The following is a 15,745-nucleotide window of genomic DNA, read 5'->3' on the forward strand; positions in this document are numbered from 1 at the left end:
GAGAGGATCCAATTAATAATCGGTTTATCCTTGTGGTAGATTGGATTGATTAATTGAGTAGATCGGCATCAACACAATTCTTTGGATTAAGAATGTTGTTGGCTTAATCTTAAACGATTACTTCGGTAATTGAACATAAGATAGATCTAAGGACCTGATGAAGGAGTTTATGTTAAGATAAATGGAAGAGCCTTTGATCGAATCATATTACTTGGTTGAATAGATTTGATACCAAACAGATTAGTTGTTCCTTTACTGTTTGGAATACGAACCAAAGGAATTGTTCCAAGTATGTGACTTATTTATAAGTTAGAGGCCTGGGAATACAGATGGAACTAGGTGAACTATAGGTTTAGTTGTTTGGTCTCAACTATACGAAGTTAGGTGTAATTTTGTGTAGCGGCTTAATCCTGAGAGTATTCAATTCTGGACAAGGTCCCTGAGTTTTTCTGCATTTGCGATTTCCTCGTTAACAAAATCTTGTTGTGTCATTTACTTTATATTTTTCCGTATTATAATTAAAGTAAATTACACAAACGTTAATTCCTATTTACTTGATAAGCAATCCTATTGTGTTTGGTTAAGTACGAACCTTTGTATCAAGTAAACATACTTCGTTGTTGTATTGTCTCGATCTCGTATCCATAGACGATCACACGAAGCGTGAACCGATTAGTTGTATTGTCTCGACTCAGTCCATTGACAATCACTTTCGGAGAAAGGATTTATAGGTAGGAAAAGTTTTAGCTTGTGGTATATTTTGGATCCCTCGCCTTTTCGCTATATAAGGGTGAACTCTAGCAACTGGGAAACCTAATCCCCACACCTCCTATGTGATACTAGTTGCGACTAGAGTCGATTCTCCTTTAACCTTAGGTTTTTCACGAAACCCTGTAGGTTAACGACTTGAAGACTTCATTGGGATTATGAAGCCATATCCAAATATTTTTTCTGTAGTTGCATGTTCTGATCTTACTTCTACTATCGTGATTGAGTATTATCTTTTCTAAGATTTGCTTGAGATTTATCTCCGACAGGTAAGATTAAAAGTATTCACAAACATCTTCGTTTCATCGTTTGTGATTCCACAATATCTTGTTTCTCTTCCGTACGATTAACATTATTGTGAGGTGATTGATAATACTAGGTTGTTATTCGGGAATGTCATTCCGATTTATCAGTTGGTTCTTGTGCACCTTGATTTATCAAAAGACGGAACAAAACTCACAGGTATTTTTGTGGGAGACATATTTATCTATTCCAATACACTTTTCTGTGTGAGAAAGATTTGTTTATCAAGTCTTCGACTATGGGTCGTAGAAACTCTTGGTTTTGGGTGAACTAAGGGAATCAAGTACGTAGAATCCTATGGGGTTTAGAGACGTAAAGGGCGCAACTTTACCTTGACCAGTGTGAGATTGATTAGGGCTCAACTATATTCCAGTCTGAAGTTCATTGATACTAGGCTAGTGTCTATAGCGGCTTAATGCAGTGTGGTGTTCAAAGCTGGACTAAGTCCCGGGGTTTTTCTGCATTTGCGGTTTCCTCGTTAACAAAATTTCTGGTGTCTGTGTTATTTCATTTTCGCGTTGTATTTTGTTATATAATAGAAATATCACAGGTTGTGCATTAAGTTCAATCAGTTCTTAAATCCGACCTTTGGGTTTTTGATTAAATTGATTGACACTTGGATATTGGGTTGTGATACCGTCCAAGTTATTGATCTTATTCAATCAGGCTCGCAAATTCCTATTTGTCTGATTGCAGATTGAATTGAGATATAACTCTTTGATATACTTTTCTATAGATTGAGTTTTACTTTCTAGTTGATTATCTTGAAATTATATTGGAGTTTGTCTATTCAGATTGCCGAACTAAATATTGGATGTGGTTGTTAGACCCCCGCTTTTTCACCTTTGACAATTCTGGACATTGTTTCATGATATGTACAAATCTCCCACAAAAGAAACAAGATTTGGGAAGTCGTTCGTATCTTAGAGAGACTTTACATTCCTTCTTGGATAGTAACATGAAGTTTAGTTCCTGTCTCATAGGCTTTGTTACATCTATCTTCACTCTGACCTTTGCTTAGCTCCCCCATTTTGTTTGTTCCGTTGCTGGTATAAGATACGGAGTTCCAATCTTTGACGCAATAAACTCCACCATTTTAATCTTCTGGTTATTGAGGGAAAGGCCATGAACTCTTACAGTGAAATCAGCAAACTAAAATTCATACTCGTGAGGGAGTTTATCTGGATCACAGATTTATCAGCATTAGATCCTCATTTAGAGTCCATGGAGACCTTGCGAGGACTGTGTTGTAATCACAACCTAGGTCGAAGTGAACTAGATATATTTCCTTGCGAAAACTTGAGATATCAATTGTTCCCGGGGGTTTCCATGATCTTTTAACATGATGTATAAACTATTTATGTTGTATTCCCTTCTTGTGATGGTGGTAATAACTAGAGAATACTTATGCTCTGCCGCTGTTTCTGCAAGATCTTTAGGGACTTCAAAGGATTGATCGTCTTCTTTGAAAAGGGATGCCATTCTACTTTCTAGTTCATCCCACTCAGGATTAGGTTGGTGTGTTGAGGATGGTGCCATGATTGTAGATCCGAAAAAGGATTTTTCTGGCTAGGCAAACGATGAAACCTGCCAGTCTTGACACACAAAAAGAGAGAAATAAGTGAACCGCAAAAAACTTGTTAACCTGCAAAACACAAAAAAAAAAACTCAAAAAAACATTAGAGATATTTGGAGTCGTCCTAAAGACGAGAAATAATCATCCTAGAGAGATGAGAAAGAAAATCGTCCTAGAGAAGAGAAGTCCTACTGAGTTTAGGGAATATGATTCTCTACCCATGTTTGGGACCGTCCACGATATGTAATTCCTATGTATTCTCGTAAAATACAGGAATTCAAAACCCATAGGAGCGGTGGATTTAGATTTTTTTTTTTCTTTCTTGTGGATCCGGGGAGCCTCCTTTCTCTAATCTAGCTTGAAGACCTTCCTTCCGCAGCTTCCTCCTTGACAGGGCGGTGCTCTGAATTTTTTTGAAGACACACCTTGATATATCAACACTTCGTTTGGTATTAGTGAAAAAATAGGAGTAAAAAGAATAGTTCGATGCCGGACTAAAGAAAACCATCCTAGTTCGGGGTCTAGGGCTTTTATTTGAGGCCTGTTACTAAATGACAAAAAACGTCACTACAAATTAATTTCACAAAACCTCTTATCCAACTATTCTCTTACTATCCATTTTACCCTTGATTAGTTAATATTAATTAATCATGTTAGGTGTAAATTAATCTTGTTAAGTGTGAGATCAACTAATGTAAATCGAACTCCAAAACATCAAACAAGTGAAATTTTTCGATTTTTTTCATAACACAACCCATAATCGCTTTACGTTCATGCACTCGTAAACCGATTTTGGGTTGGTGTTTTGAAATTCTCTCTATTCTAGAAATCAAAGTTTTCCTAGTTACATATAAACTAATTGTTTCATATAATCGGTTTATGTGAACATTCACATAATCATATTCTAACAAAAAAAAACATACATAAGACTAGGTATCTCTTCCATATCATAACCGGTTTATGTGGGCATTAACTTTCAACGATTCTGGTTAATTTTCTTCGACCAGAAAATACATTTAGGACAATAGGTTGACGTGTTCATGAATATCGATCGGTTATCATAGGAATCGGTCAATATGGACATGAACGTTGACCGATTCTGGTTCAACACATAAACCCAAGATCGTTTGTAATTTTCAATCTTGAAGGGATAAATCAATCACAAGTATAATTAAGAATAATGGATTGCAATCAACTATGTTTATTTTAATATTTTTTTAAATTGATGATGAAATTTCTTTTAATTCGATCGGTGTATAGTTGGAATCAATTGATGGAGTTAGATTTTGATATTAATTTGTGAGGGAAATGATTTGAATAGGTTTTGATTTTGAAAGGGTTTGAAAGGGTGTCTTAACTAGGGTTTTTTACCTAGTTAAGATACCGCTTATCCCCTAACTTTAGGTGGGTGAAGAAATCTATAGGCCCCAAATAAATGTCCTAAACCCCAAACTAGGAAGGAAAGAAAATACGGGGTTTCTTTTAGAGAAATGTATTGAATTGAGAACGCAATAAATGTTACAGACTCAATCTACAGAGAGATTATTTAAACTAGCAGGCAAAGAGAGAACAAATACATCTGACTGTCGGTTAATATGAACAAGTAACCGACATCTATATTAATTTTAACCGAATGATAATTACAGTATAACTGACAGTTAACAACAACTTAACTGTCTAACTAACTATTTGACAGACCATTGACTTCTCTCAAATTGACATAGGGTGTATATAGCACATTTAATTTGCCTCTCAAAAATATTAATCTTACAGAACCCGGTCCTTTTGTAAAAATATCTGCAATTTGAGAATTGATGGAGATGTGGTGGAGTCCAAAGAATGAGACTGCACAAGTTACCTTAAGAAATGAGTGTCGACATCTACATGCTTCAGACGGCTGCGATGAACATGATTGGATGTAAGATACAAATAACTCATATTATCAAACAAGTTAGAGTCACGGAAAGAAAAATATGGAGATCCTTTAATAATTGACAAACCCAATGTATATATGCATTGGTCTGCTCAAAAGACTTGGATTCTTCTCCAGTACTTGATCTAACCACTGTAGCATGCTTCTTGGACGACTATTGAATAAGATTATGATCAAAAACCACCATCAGATCTGATGATCTTGGTTTTGACGTCAAACTGATTTTCTACTTGCAATTGAAAATAAATAATAATAATTTTGGAATCAAATTTCTTTGCCATAAGAAAAATCCAACATATTTTTGAAAAATCATTATCAATTGTATTACAATAATAGAGATATCCACTTCCAAAACAACATGACTAGGATCACTTCATATCAAACAGCTTCAATGTGGCTTATTCGAAACTGACAAAGACAGGGAGAGTGGCAGTTTGTGAGTTTGCAAGTAGACATTCATTAATTACAAAAGAAAGACGTATATGAGATTTGAACAGACTAAAGATTACATACTATCAACATAGACTGAAAATATGAATGACCAAGTATGTGATGTAAGATCTGAGGTTGAATTTTGATTATGGATAAAATAAGCTTGAAAACTCTGACATGGAGCATGTTGAAGTTGAGGTGAATATAGGTAAGTCCAATCAAAGGTAAAGGTTATGTTTCAGTTATGGTCAAAAGTGAACTTATGAACAGAAATGAGGTTAGTATGGAACAATAAAAGGAAAAATTAACTTTATTATCAGATTAAAACCAGAAATATCACCAAGTACACTACCAACATGCTCAAAGGAAAATTAACTTTATTATCAGGTAAAGGTTATGTTTCATTTATTGGTCAAAAGTGAACTTATGAACAGAAATGAGGTTAGTATGGAACAATAAAAGGAAAATTAACTTTATTATCAGATTAAAACCAGAAATGAGGTTAGAGATATACATATTGAAAAGCAGTGGGTACCAAGTACACTACCCACTGTTTTGTTTGGGAACCTATATGACATTCCTTGTACAATTTATACATTCAGTTACGAAATTGTATACAACAGTGTTTTAACAAGTTACACCGAGTATGTACTGAACTTTACACAAACCAAATTCCAAAAAGAACAAGTCTTGTAATATATATTTTAATATATAAATTCAACAAGAACGAGTCTTGTAGTACATTTGATTTAATACTATCTTGGTTTAATAACGTACAACCTGTGATATTTCAACTATAAAGATAAAACAACATAATGCAGGGACAAAATAACACAAACAACAGAAAGTTTGTTAACGAGAAAAACTGCAATATGCACAAAAACACATGGACCTATCTAGTCCAGTTTAGAACACACACTAATTTAAGCTATTACACCTCTTGCCTATCATCATACTTCGGACTAGATGTAATATGGACAAGAGGTGTTTGCCCTCTTGTCTATGTTACATCTCTTGCCTACTATCAATAAAAAATTTACTTATCAATTTTGGATGGATCGGAAAATATTTAGTTTTGGATAGTTTCATATTGATAAATATTTTAATTTTGGTTGTTGGAAAGGCGTTACATTACTCTTATTATGTAACAACTATTTAAACTTCACCAATCTAAATTTAAAACTAAGTTATATTACTCTTATTAAAAATTTACTTTTTTCTTTTTCTAAAAAAAAATCTACGAATCCATCCACATCGAGTCCGCTCATTCGTTCACCCATGGATGTCAAATCAGACGTGTTATGAATTAGACGTGTATGGATTGGACGAGGGTGGTACCTAATCCGCATCCACTCATCAGTTGCTCACCCCTACTCTGAACGGTCGAATCTTTTATTTTTCTTTATTTGCCAAAGAGTTTGGGCTGAATTGTCCGTTATGGTTAGTTTTCATATGTGGGCTTGACATGCTTCTTAGCTTTCAAGCCCAGGTATTCGGGCCTATCTGCTATGTCCTATGTAATGTAACGCCTATGTTCGTGTAAAGACTTCTGGTTCTCGTAATGTTCCATGCTGTATTTTTGCCATTCTAGATGATTGTTATTCTATGTTAGATTTCTTCCCATTTTCTAAAACTAGTCATCATGTCAGTAGAGATCTTAATTCAATTGCCGATAAAGCGGCTAAGCATTGCAGAAGAACCAATAGTTGTAATGAGTAGTGGGAAACTATTCCTGATTTCCTACCGCAGTAAGTTTTATCTCTTAATACAATGTCTCTTTTCCTAGAAAAAAAAAGAAGAAAGAAAGAAAGAAAGAAACGAAAAGAAAAGAAAAGTATTTTTGCTATTTATTTTGGCAGTTGATGTAGATTGCTTCATGAGGTTCAAATTCTTCTTTCATTTTCCTCTTGTATCAAAATCAAATGAACTCTCAAAGTATACAAAAACTAATTCATTACCAAATACATCATTTGCTCGGTGTGATGATGATGTTTTTAACGTTGGTTTCCCTGGCAATTTATGGTCACCCAAAGGATTTTTACTCTCAATGGTGATTAGGGCTCCGCCGAGGCATGCACCAGAATGTGCGTGTATCCTATCATGACTCTGCTTCCACACTTCAAGCATAATGCACGGACGTTGAATAAGTCCCTAGCTATCTTCTCCAATATTCCAAGTTTTTATTAAGATTAAACTTACACAGCATGTTATGCAACAATCAAAAGGAAAAAAATAGCAGCCTCACTGAACAATTAAGATTACATATATAAGAGTAACACCTGCAAAATCAACAATTCTTTCACACCATTTTTCACGACATGGACTTTCTCCATCTCCCGGGAGTTCTCACCAGCTTTGTTTTCATATTCACCGGTGTTTGCCCTACTTTGTCTTCTGCTTCACCATCTTCGATCCTTCCCACCGTGTTAACAGATTGAAACATGGGAACTGCTAATTTCTTCCACCTGAATATCCCTTTCTTCTTCTCCATGAGTCTTTCTATCTGACCTTGCATGGTGTTGCACTGATTCTGAAGCCTATAAACATCTTCACGCAACCTCTTTATCTCGATATGCTGATTTGCCATATCACGTTTTGAGTGGCAACGTACAGGGGGGGCCTCAGGAGGAGGGTTTGGGCTTCGAAGTCCACTGAATGAACCACTCCAGTCAAGTTGACGGTTAAGCTTTGTTTGCTCAGAGTAGAGAACTTGAATTACCGCACGCACAGGTAACCTCTCGTTTTGTGCAGCGTGGTATGAAGCTTCAGGCGAGAGTTTCTGGCTGTCAATCACTCTACACAGAATTTTCCTCTCTTGTTTCGACACATTTGGATGCACCTGCACGGTAGAAATTAATATACAGGGGTCACAAGAGTTGCAGAATTACCTTACCCCTGATTGGGTTATACCCTATACATGCAATGACCATTTCATTACCTACATGCATGCAGTCATGCAGCTATGCTCATTAGCCTTCAGTTATGAAATTTGTATCAAGTCTTAAATACCAAAATAATATATTTCCACCATATCTTCTCCCCCTGAATCATCATAAGTTTGTGTTTTGATTGAAAATTAAAGCAAAAGATATTCATTTTTATTTACCCAATATAAATACTGGGAAGAACATACAAAATTCTTCACACAATATTTTTTTCTTTTCGATTCTAACAACTATTAAAATGGCTTCTCTCAAGCAGTTGTCCATCATTTCTCTCATCTTTGGTATCATTTTGGTTTCCTCGTTTGCCAATGCTGCTAGAACTATTGGTAAGTGTTTCTTTCGGTACATTTGTCTATGATTATTTCACTGCAATATGTTCTTACCATTTAATTTACACTTTCAACTCACAACGATTTTACCAGTAGCTGATTTTAATAATTTCTAATAAATTATTATTTTTAAGCAAAGAAAGTTATATTCGTTTGTTATCCATGCCAAGTGAATGACTGTACTGTATCGTACGAATGCAGACGGAGTACTAGTGCCGCAAGAAGATGGAGATTGTCACTACTTGGGTCCATGCAGGAATAGGGCAGGTTGTAGTGCTCAATGTAGGAAGCAATTTTACAGTGAAGGAGGTATCTGCATGCCTGATTCAACAGGGGGGAGTCTGGCGCTCCGTTGCTGCTGCATTAATGTTGCTTAATTTCTCTTTGATCGATCAAAAAAAAAAAATTCATATATGTGTGCCCTCATGATGGATCTAGTATTAGTTTTAGTTAATAAGGTATCATCTTATAGAAGATGAGTTTCCTCGTATTATTTTTTATCGTTGGATCTTCTAACTATATTCATTTGATCAATTCATCAATCAATATAATTTTGAACAACTAGCATTGCTATTTTCTAAATGTGGTTTATGTACTAAACAACTAGCATTGCTATTTTCTTTTATCATACTGCATTGCTATCGTCTCAACGTTTAAAACTCGAACGCAGCTTATCCTTGTTTTGATTCTACAAGCTTATATGCTAAAGCATCAGTTAGACCCTAAACATGGCTATGCAAAAACCTTAGGAGTTATTAAGTTTCCGCCATTGAGATATTAAAAGAGATCGAAAATCTGTGTTGATAAGAAAGAACGTAAATTGAAAATAGGCTAGGGTTGCCAGTGGTGCAATTGTCCTGTGGACCATGCTGGCTCCGCTTTTGCTCACAAAGTTTTTTTTTGTCATAAATATAATCGGATTTATGCTAGAAGCTTGAATTGTACAATGATTTAATTAGCTTGAACAGGCTGGGACTAATATGGATTCTAAGGACTTTTCTAAGTCTCTCTAAAGAGGGGAAGATAGCCGGTCTAGCCTGTGTAGACCTGCAGCATGGTATACGAATGGGACTCATATCAGCCTTGATGTGCTTCACTTGCTATAAAAATGTAAGTACGGGTAATCCGTCAGCCTCAAGCCGATGACTGCGAAAGATTTGGTTCATATCCTAGAAATGCAGCCTTCATTAGCTTAAACAACTAAAAAAAGGTGCCTTGTAAATGAAATGTATACTTACTTTGAGGTAGGTGTCGATAGCTCGGTACAACCCGTCATCTACTATACGAGCGTGGTTAGGAAGAGCTCCGGCAAGTGAAATGAACTCCAACAGTGACAAATTTGTGTCAAGAGCAGTTTCTGCAAGGTAAGCATCAATTAGTCTCGCAACCTTAACCAGAGAAGTCCCGCTCTTTGACACTTCATCAAGGTTGAGAAACCTATGCACCAAACGAAGAACAAGTTCAACATCCAGCAAAGTCCCACAAGTATGATCGAAAGCAGGTATCATTAACTCTTTCAGAGTCGCTTGATCGAGTTGCAATGAAATCCTTTTCTCAAGTTCAGCTCGATAGTTCATCTCAACTCCAACCATATTCGCCGTTCGGAGAAGTCTCAGCAAGAAGTCACAAGGTACGGAGTTTTTCTCAGAAGGAAGTATTCCAACTAAAGTCTCAACAAAGAATCTCTTCTTCATCCACAAAGCTGTAACACTCTCAGGTGAACCTGTCAAAGTTGCCGGACTTTTCATGGGTTCTTCGGTTGAAAGATCAGGGAGCCATTTCGATGCATAATTCGCTATAATAGATGAAATCAGATCAGGTCTTACACCTTTCTCTTTAATGACGTATAGGTTTTTAATGAAGTGATCCATGTCAAGAATACATGCATCGTCGAACCAGAATTTTCTCGTGTATTTCGTAGGTGATGTTGTAGAGATGACTGTAGAATCAGCAGGTGGTGAAACCTTCTTCATTGTTTTGCTTAACAGTACTGGAGGAAATTTCAGGTTTTATAATGGGAATGAACTTGCGAAGCGGATATAAAGAAAATGAAGTGACATGAAGCAGATATAAGAGTTAGAACCACATAAAAGGTAATTCAGGAGAGCTGTCGTTTAAACGGTAACTTGGGATATCTTGGATTGCGTTTTGGAATGGCTTTTAAGCTGAAAATGAAATGTAGATAATAAGCCAATGGAAAAGACAAATGAAATTAAAACTCATACAGCTATATTCCTTGGCATCGAGCTGGAAGTCTCAATCTAGGACTCTCAGATTGGCGAATCGACGTTGCAGTACACAGGCATGTGGCATTGATGAGCATGGAAGTTTGTTATGCAATTTTGTCTCTCTAGATTTTTTTTCTTACCGTTGTAGTAGCTGTTTTTGTTTCCACAGATAGGTTTATTACAGTGTCTGAAACACTGAAATTAATTCAGATGTGTACACATATAATGAGTACATTCAGATGTGTACACATATAATGAGTACTGGCCACTGAAAGAAAGATGTACGTACTTGTTCAATGATGTTGCATTAATTTCGAACCGAATTAGCTGAAATTTTTGATGTGTACACAAATACGGTTCATGTTGATAGGGTTGCACGCTCCGGCCGGGATCCCCTATGGAGGTCCATATATCTGTCTCTCTCACAAAAATAAGCGTCTCCGTGACCCTTTTGGAAGAATTAATATATGTCAACCAAAACGAATATGGAATAAAGGGATAAGAAACTGAGATTTATCAAGAGAGACAGAGAACGGCATTAAATAGTTGACAGTTCCATCCATGCAATGAAATGTCACATAGATCAAGCTGATACTCTCTACAGTGAATACTAGTAAAAAATCAATATCACGTGGCTATTCTGTGATCTCAGAGGTGTCTGGTTTGTATGTGAATCCAAAGGTTATGTTAAAATAAACATTTCGAGATAGAGTTGTTGGCATTGTACGTGGCTAAGTCTGTTGTCTCACATATCCAGATGCCCTAGCTGTGGAGGTAATATCTTCATCTCTTGAGTGAATATCTTCTAGTCTGTTGGGACTAATCTCCCCGTGAACCTCTCAGGACTGCTACTTGTTGGTACATTGTAGTAAACTATGTGGTCCTTGTAACCGGGCCATGCAAATAACTATATATTCTTATATAGTTTGCATATTTTCGATTAAACTTTTGGCTCATCTTTGGAACTTGCTTAATTTGCATTTCTTTCTCTCTGGCTTCTTTATGTCCATGATTGCTATTACGATCAAATGTGATCAGACAATGTCACAATATTGTGAATCCAACATTTGTATATTCTATATATATATATGATTTCTGGAAAAATAATTGATCGAAAGCCGACAACACTACCCATGTGAGTGTCTGTTAGGCAAGTACAGACTACGGCCGGAGGTCTAAATTAGACTTTGGAAATGTAAAAAAAAAATGATATTTTATGGATGAAAATCACCTCTAAACACATTATATTATTTTATCTGTTTGATTTATTTTTATATGCTAACACAAATTTTGTGAGCTAGACACAAATATAATGGTGTGGACATATCACGGGTAGATCAGTCCTACCAATTCAGTGTAAATGATGAAGATGCAAAACCAAATGACGTTTTCTAGTGCGTGAAAGTGACACTTCATGTCCAAGACATACAGACACTACCCCAGTTTAACCAACCAAATGTATTTCCATTCATCAGAATGAGCTGTTGCTGGACTTATTTCCCTCCGACTAACTCAATCCGTTTGCTAGCTAGAGACCTATTTCCAGTTCAAGCCACCACTGGAATCTAGCTCCTGTAAGTGAAATGAACTTCGAAAATGTCAAATATGAGTACAGGGCAGTTTAGTAACCTTAGGATGGCTCTTACATTAATTGTTGAAGATGAACTGTAGATTGAAACGCTAACGGAAAAGACAAATGAAATTAGAGCTTATACAGCAATATTCTTTGGACTTGAGTTGGAAGTCTCGCTCTAGGACACCCGGGTTGGCGAATCAAACATTCCGTTTGGTCGCAGTAACAAGCATCAGGCATTAATGAACATGGAAGTTTGTTAATTGTTATGCAATTTTGTCTCTTTAGATTTTCTTACCATTGTAGTAGCTGTGTCTGTGCCGACGTGCATGCGCGACTAGTCATACTTAGCCGTGTATATGCGTGTGAATTATGCTCATTAGCCTTCAATTAATTATGCATGCCAAGGCTTGAATGGACATAACGTATTTCCACCAAATTCTTCTCTCCCCGTTAATGCAAAATCTAGAGTACTTAATTCTTCTTGATTAATTCTTGTTAAAACCTATTTCCAGTAGAATAAGAAGAAAAAAAACATAACATGTATATATATGTATATAAATTTCACATTCAATGAACAAAAATAATTGTTTATGAAACCTTAACATGTATATATGTATAAATATTGGGAAGAAGAGAATACAAAATTTCACACTCAAAATGGCTTCTCTCGATCAGTTCTTTGTTGCTCTCATCATTGGTTTCATTTTGGTTTCCTCATTTGTCAATGCTGCTAGAACTGCCGGTTAGTATTTCTTTCGAAATATTTGTCTCCTATTTTCGGTTTCTTATAAGCATTTTTCTTTATCAAGTCAGATTGCACTTTCAACCTCCAACGATTCTACCACAAGTTCAATTTATAAATGTACAACTGATTTGACTTTTATGAATATACTATTTCATGTGAATATTGGAGACGTAGTGATGCGAGAAGATGTTCGCAGTTGTCACATGCTGTTGGATATCCCCAAAACATGCTCCCATAGTAAGGAGTGCACTGATCAATGTAAGAAACAAAATTTTCATGACGGTGGTATCTGTTTTCCTAATCCATACGACCATTCAGAACCTGACCGTTGCTGCTGCTATTTTGATATTCTGAAATCCAGGCGCCATATGTACTTGTCCTCATGATGCCGACCTAGTTGCGATTCTTGTACAAGTTAATAAGACATCTCTTTTGAATAGAAGATGAGTTCAATAAATATGATTCAGAACACTTAGCCATTTTTATTTATCATGTTGCGTTATAATTATCTCGCCCGTCCGTTCTACACTTGCTGCTTATCCTTTTACCTGCAAGCTTGTATGATATACTCACTCTTTTTTCGAAAAAGAGATACTATCACTTTTTCAATGTGGCCTATTTTTAAGTTAAAATGAAAAACTAACTGTATCTCTGTTTTAAAGACGGACGAAGTAGCATATTAGACCTTACAAGCCTAGTAAGACCATTGGTTCCATAAAGTTTCCTCCATTAAGCATTTACAAAAGGATAAAAGAAAAATCTGATAACAAGAAACTTAAATAGTCCATATGTAAGAATCAACAAGATGTCGTCCACAGGGAAAGGGAAACAGACGACTACAAAGTCATTACGAAACAATTTTACAAACTGTATAGCCCATCATCTGCCGCAAATGGGCGTGGTTAGGAAGAGCTCCGACAAGTGAAATGAACTCCAACAGTGTCACATTTGATTCAAGAATAAGGTAAACATCAACCAGTACTTTTGCAACCCTTGGAAATACATGGAGAAGTTAGACCATATTGAAACAGAACTCATGTTGCACCAATTTTGTGGAACTGAATCCATAGCTGAAATTTTTTAGTAAATGTGGTTGATGAATTATTCGCATAGATTGACAGGCTTCACACAGCCCAAAAAAAATGTAATAAAAGAAACACATATTTAAGACTTGTAATCCCATCATTTGAAGAATTTATTCGGCTGCAAACCTGTTGGGATCGTCTATGGAGGGCCATAACTCTGTCGCAAAAATCAGCATTTGTTACGACTAATGATATTTTCTACAGTTGGAAAATATCATATCGCATGGCTAACATTCATTTCTATTTTGTGTCTCAGACATGGTGGTGTAAGGCAGAATCCAAAGATTCAGGATAGAGGTTTTTGGCATGTATGCGGCCAAGTTTGAAATAATATCCTCATAATATCTTTGTTCCCTTGGTGAATATCTTCCAAGTCTGTTGTTTATCTATTCTAGCTTCGCTTGTCTTGGCATGGGGTACACCTTACTTTGCCTTTTTCCATATTTTGGCTTCGCTCATCTTTGTTCCCTCTTTGGCTTCTTTGTGTCCATATTTTGCAATATGGTCACTGTGATAAGGCATTATGTGAATCTAACACTTGTGTTCTACCGGAAAAACTATGATTAATGCAGACAGTAACCATGGATTTTTCAGTTGTTAGAGGGAGCTCAGGGAGGCAACAAAACCTGCTGCTGCATCATACTTGCAATTACAAAATACTGCCCTCTGAAGCTTGAACTAAAACCAGGATTTATTACTACCACACCACTGTCCACTAGTCATTCTTAGCTGTATTATTATATATGCTATGAATCATCCCTTCAATTATTGTCCGTATCAAGCCGTATATTGAACACCTTTTCTCTCCCTTTGCTCTCATATTTGGTTTACTCGTTTGCGAACGCTGCTAGAACTGTTGGCCAGCGGCAGTGTTTCGTTTTGTATTTATTATACGTTGCATTATCATCTGTTATCATCTTCTCGTACAAATGCTGCTTATCTTTACACTAGTATTAAGGCAGCATGATATGCGACAGGGTCTCAAATCAGACTGACAATATATTGTGGTTTGCGTTTAGGATGCTCTTTTTATTGAAAATGAAATGTACATAAAAGCCAATGGAAAAGACAAACGAAATCAGTAACAGGCATGACGCATTATTGATCATGGAAGTTTATTATGCAATTTTGTCTCTTTATTTATTTTATTTTTCTTACCATTGTAGTAGCTTCAAACACATACGTTTTATTAAAATAAAAAGAAAATCAGCACAATTTTTTAACTTATCTCATCAATTGAAGAATTTACTCCGCTGCACACCAGTTGGGATCACATACGCACGGCCACATGTCTTTCGCGAGCAGAAATTACCTTTTGTCACCCATGGAGGAATTGTTGTACGATAACTAAACATAGGACATACACCCCTCGCTCAAAAGCTTGAAATATGTATTGTCATTAGCCAAAGAGCGATTAGAAGAATTTAATTATAGTACTTATGCTTTCTTAGCAAGCCAGTGGAGGTTTTCCGCTAGTAAGTTTCAATTTACGATGTTATCTTTCAGTAAATGTGTAATGGTTTTCTCGCATTTTGTTTACTTTTGAATAAATGGGATCCTTAAGAGATTACGTAGATTTTATCTAAAAACAAAAGAAAACAAAACCTTGTTGGATGAGCAAGGTCAAAGGTATTACAAGGATCATACCTAGCTAGAAGTAATGGATAGAGCGGTCGGGTTTCCAAGGCTCTCGGTCTTGGATCAACGTGAAGAAATTCAAGGTCTACATTTTAAAGAGAAGTGGTAGTAGAGTCTTATCCTTTGCTTGCATTTTCAGTTGTAGAAGGGCCAAGTGCGCCATCAATTTTCTCATTCCATTTTTCCT

The 15,745-nt window shown here is 36.1% G+C and overlaps 1 protein-coding gene across 1 annotated transcript; it reads right to left on the reverse strand.

Annotated features, from left to right (window-relative positions):
* Positions 1-7,131: 7,131 nt before the first annotated feature.
* LOC113361056 (root phototropism protein 3-like) lies at positions 7,132-10,325 on the reverse strand. The gene is made up of 2 exons (XM_026604436.1): positions 9,525-10,325; positions 7,132-7,851 (listed from the first exon to the last, which is right to left on the reverse strand). The coding sequence occupies exons 1-2, from the start codon at positions 10,257-10,259 to the stop codon at positions 7,324-7,326; spliced, it is 1,263 nt and encodes a 420-aa protein (XP_026460221.1). The 5' UTR covers positions 10,260-10,325; the 3' UTR covers positions 7,132-7,323.
* Positions 10,326-15,745: the final 5,420 nt, after the last annotated feature.

This window comes from Papaver somniferum, chromosome 3 (genome assembly GCF_003573695.1).
Source record: "Papaver somniferum cultivar HN1 chromosome 3, ASM357369v1, whole genome shotgun sequence".
Taxonomy (NCBI): domain Eukaryota; kingdom Viridiplantae; phylum Streptophyta; class Magnoliopsida; order Ranunculales; family Papaveraceae; genus Papaver; species Papaver somniferum.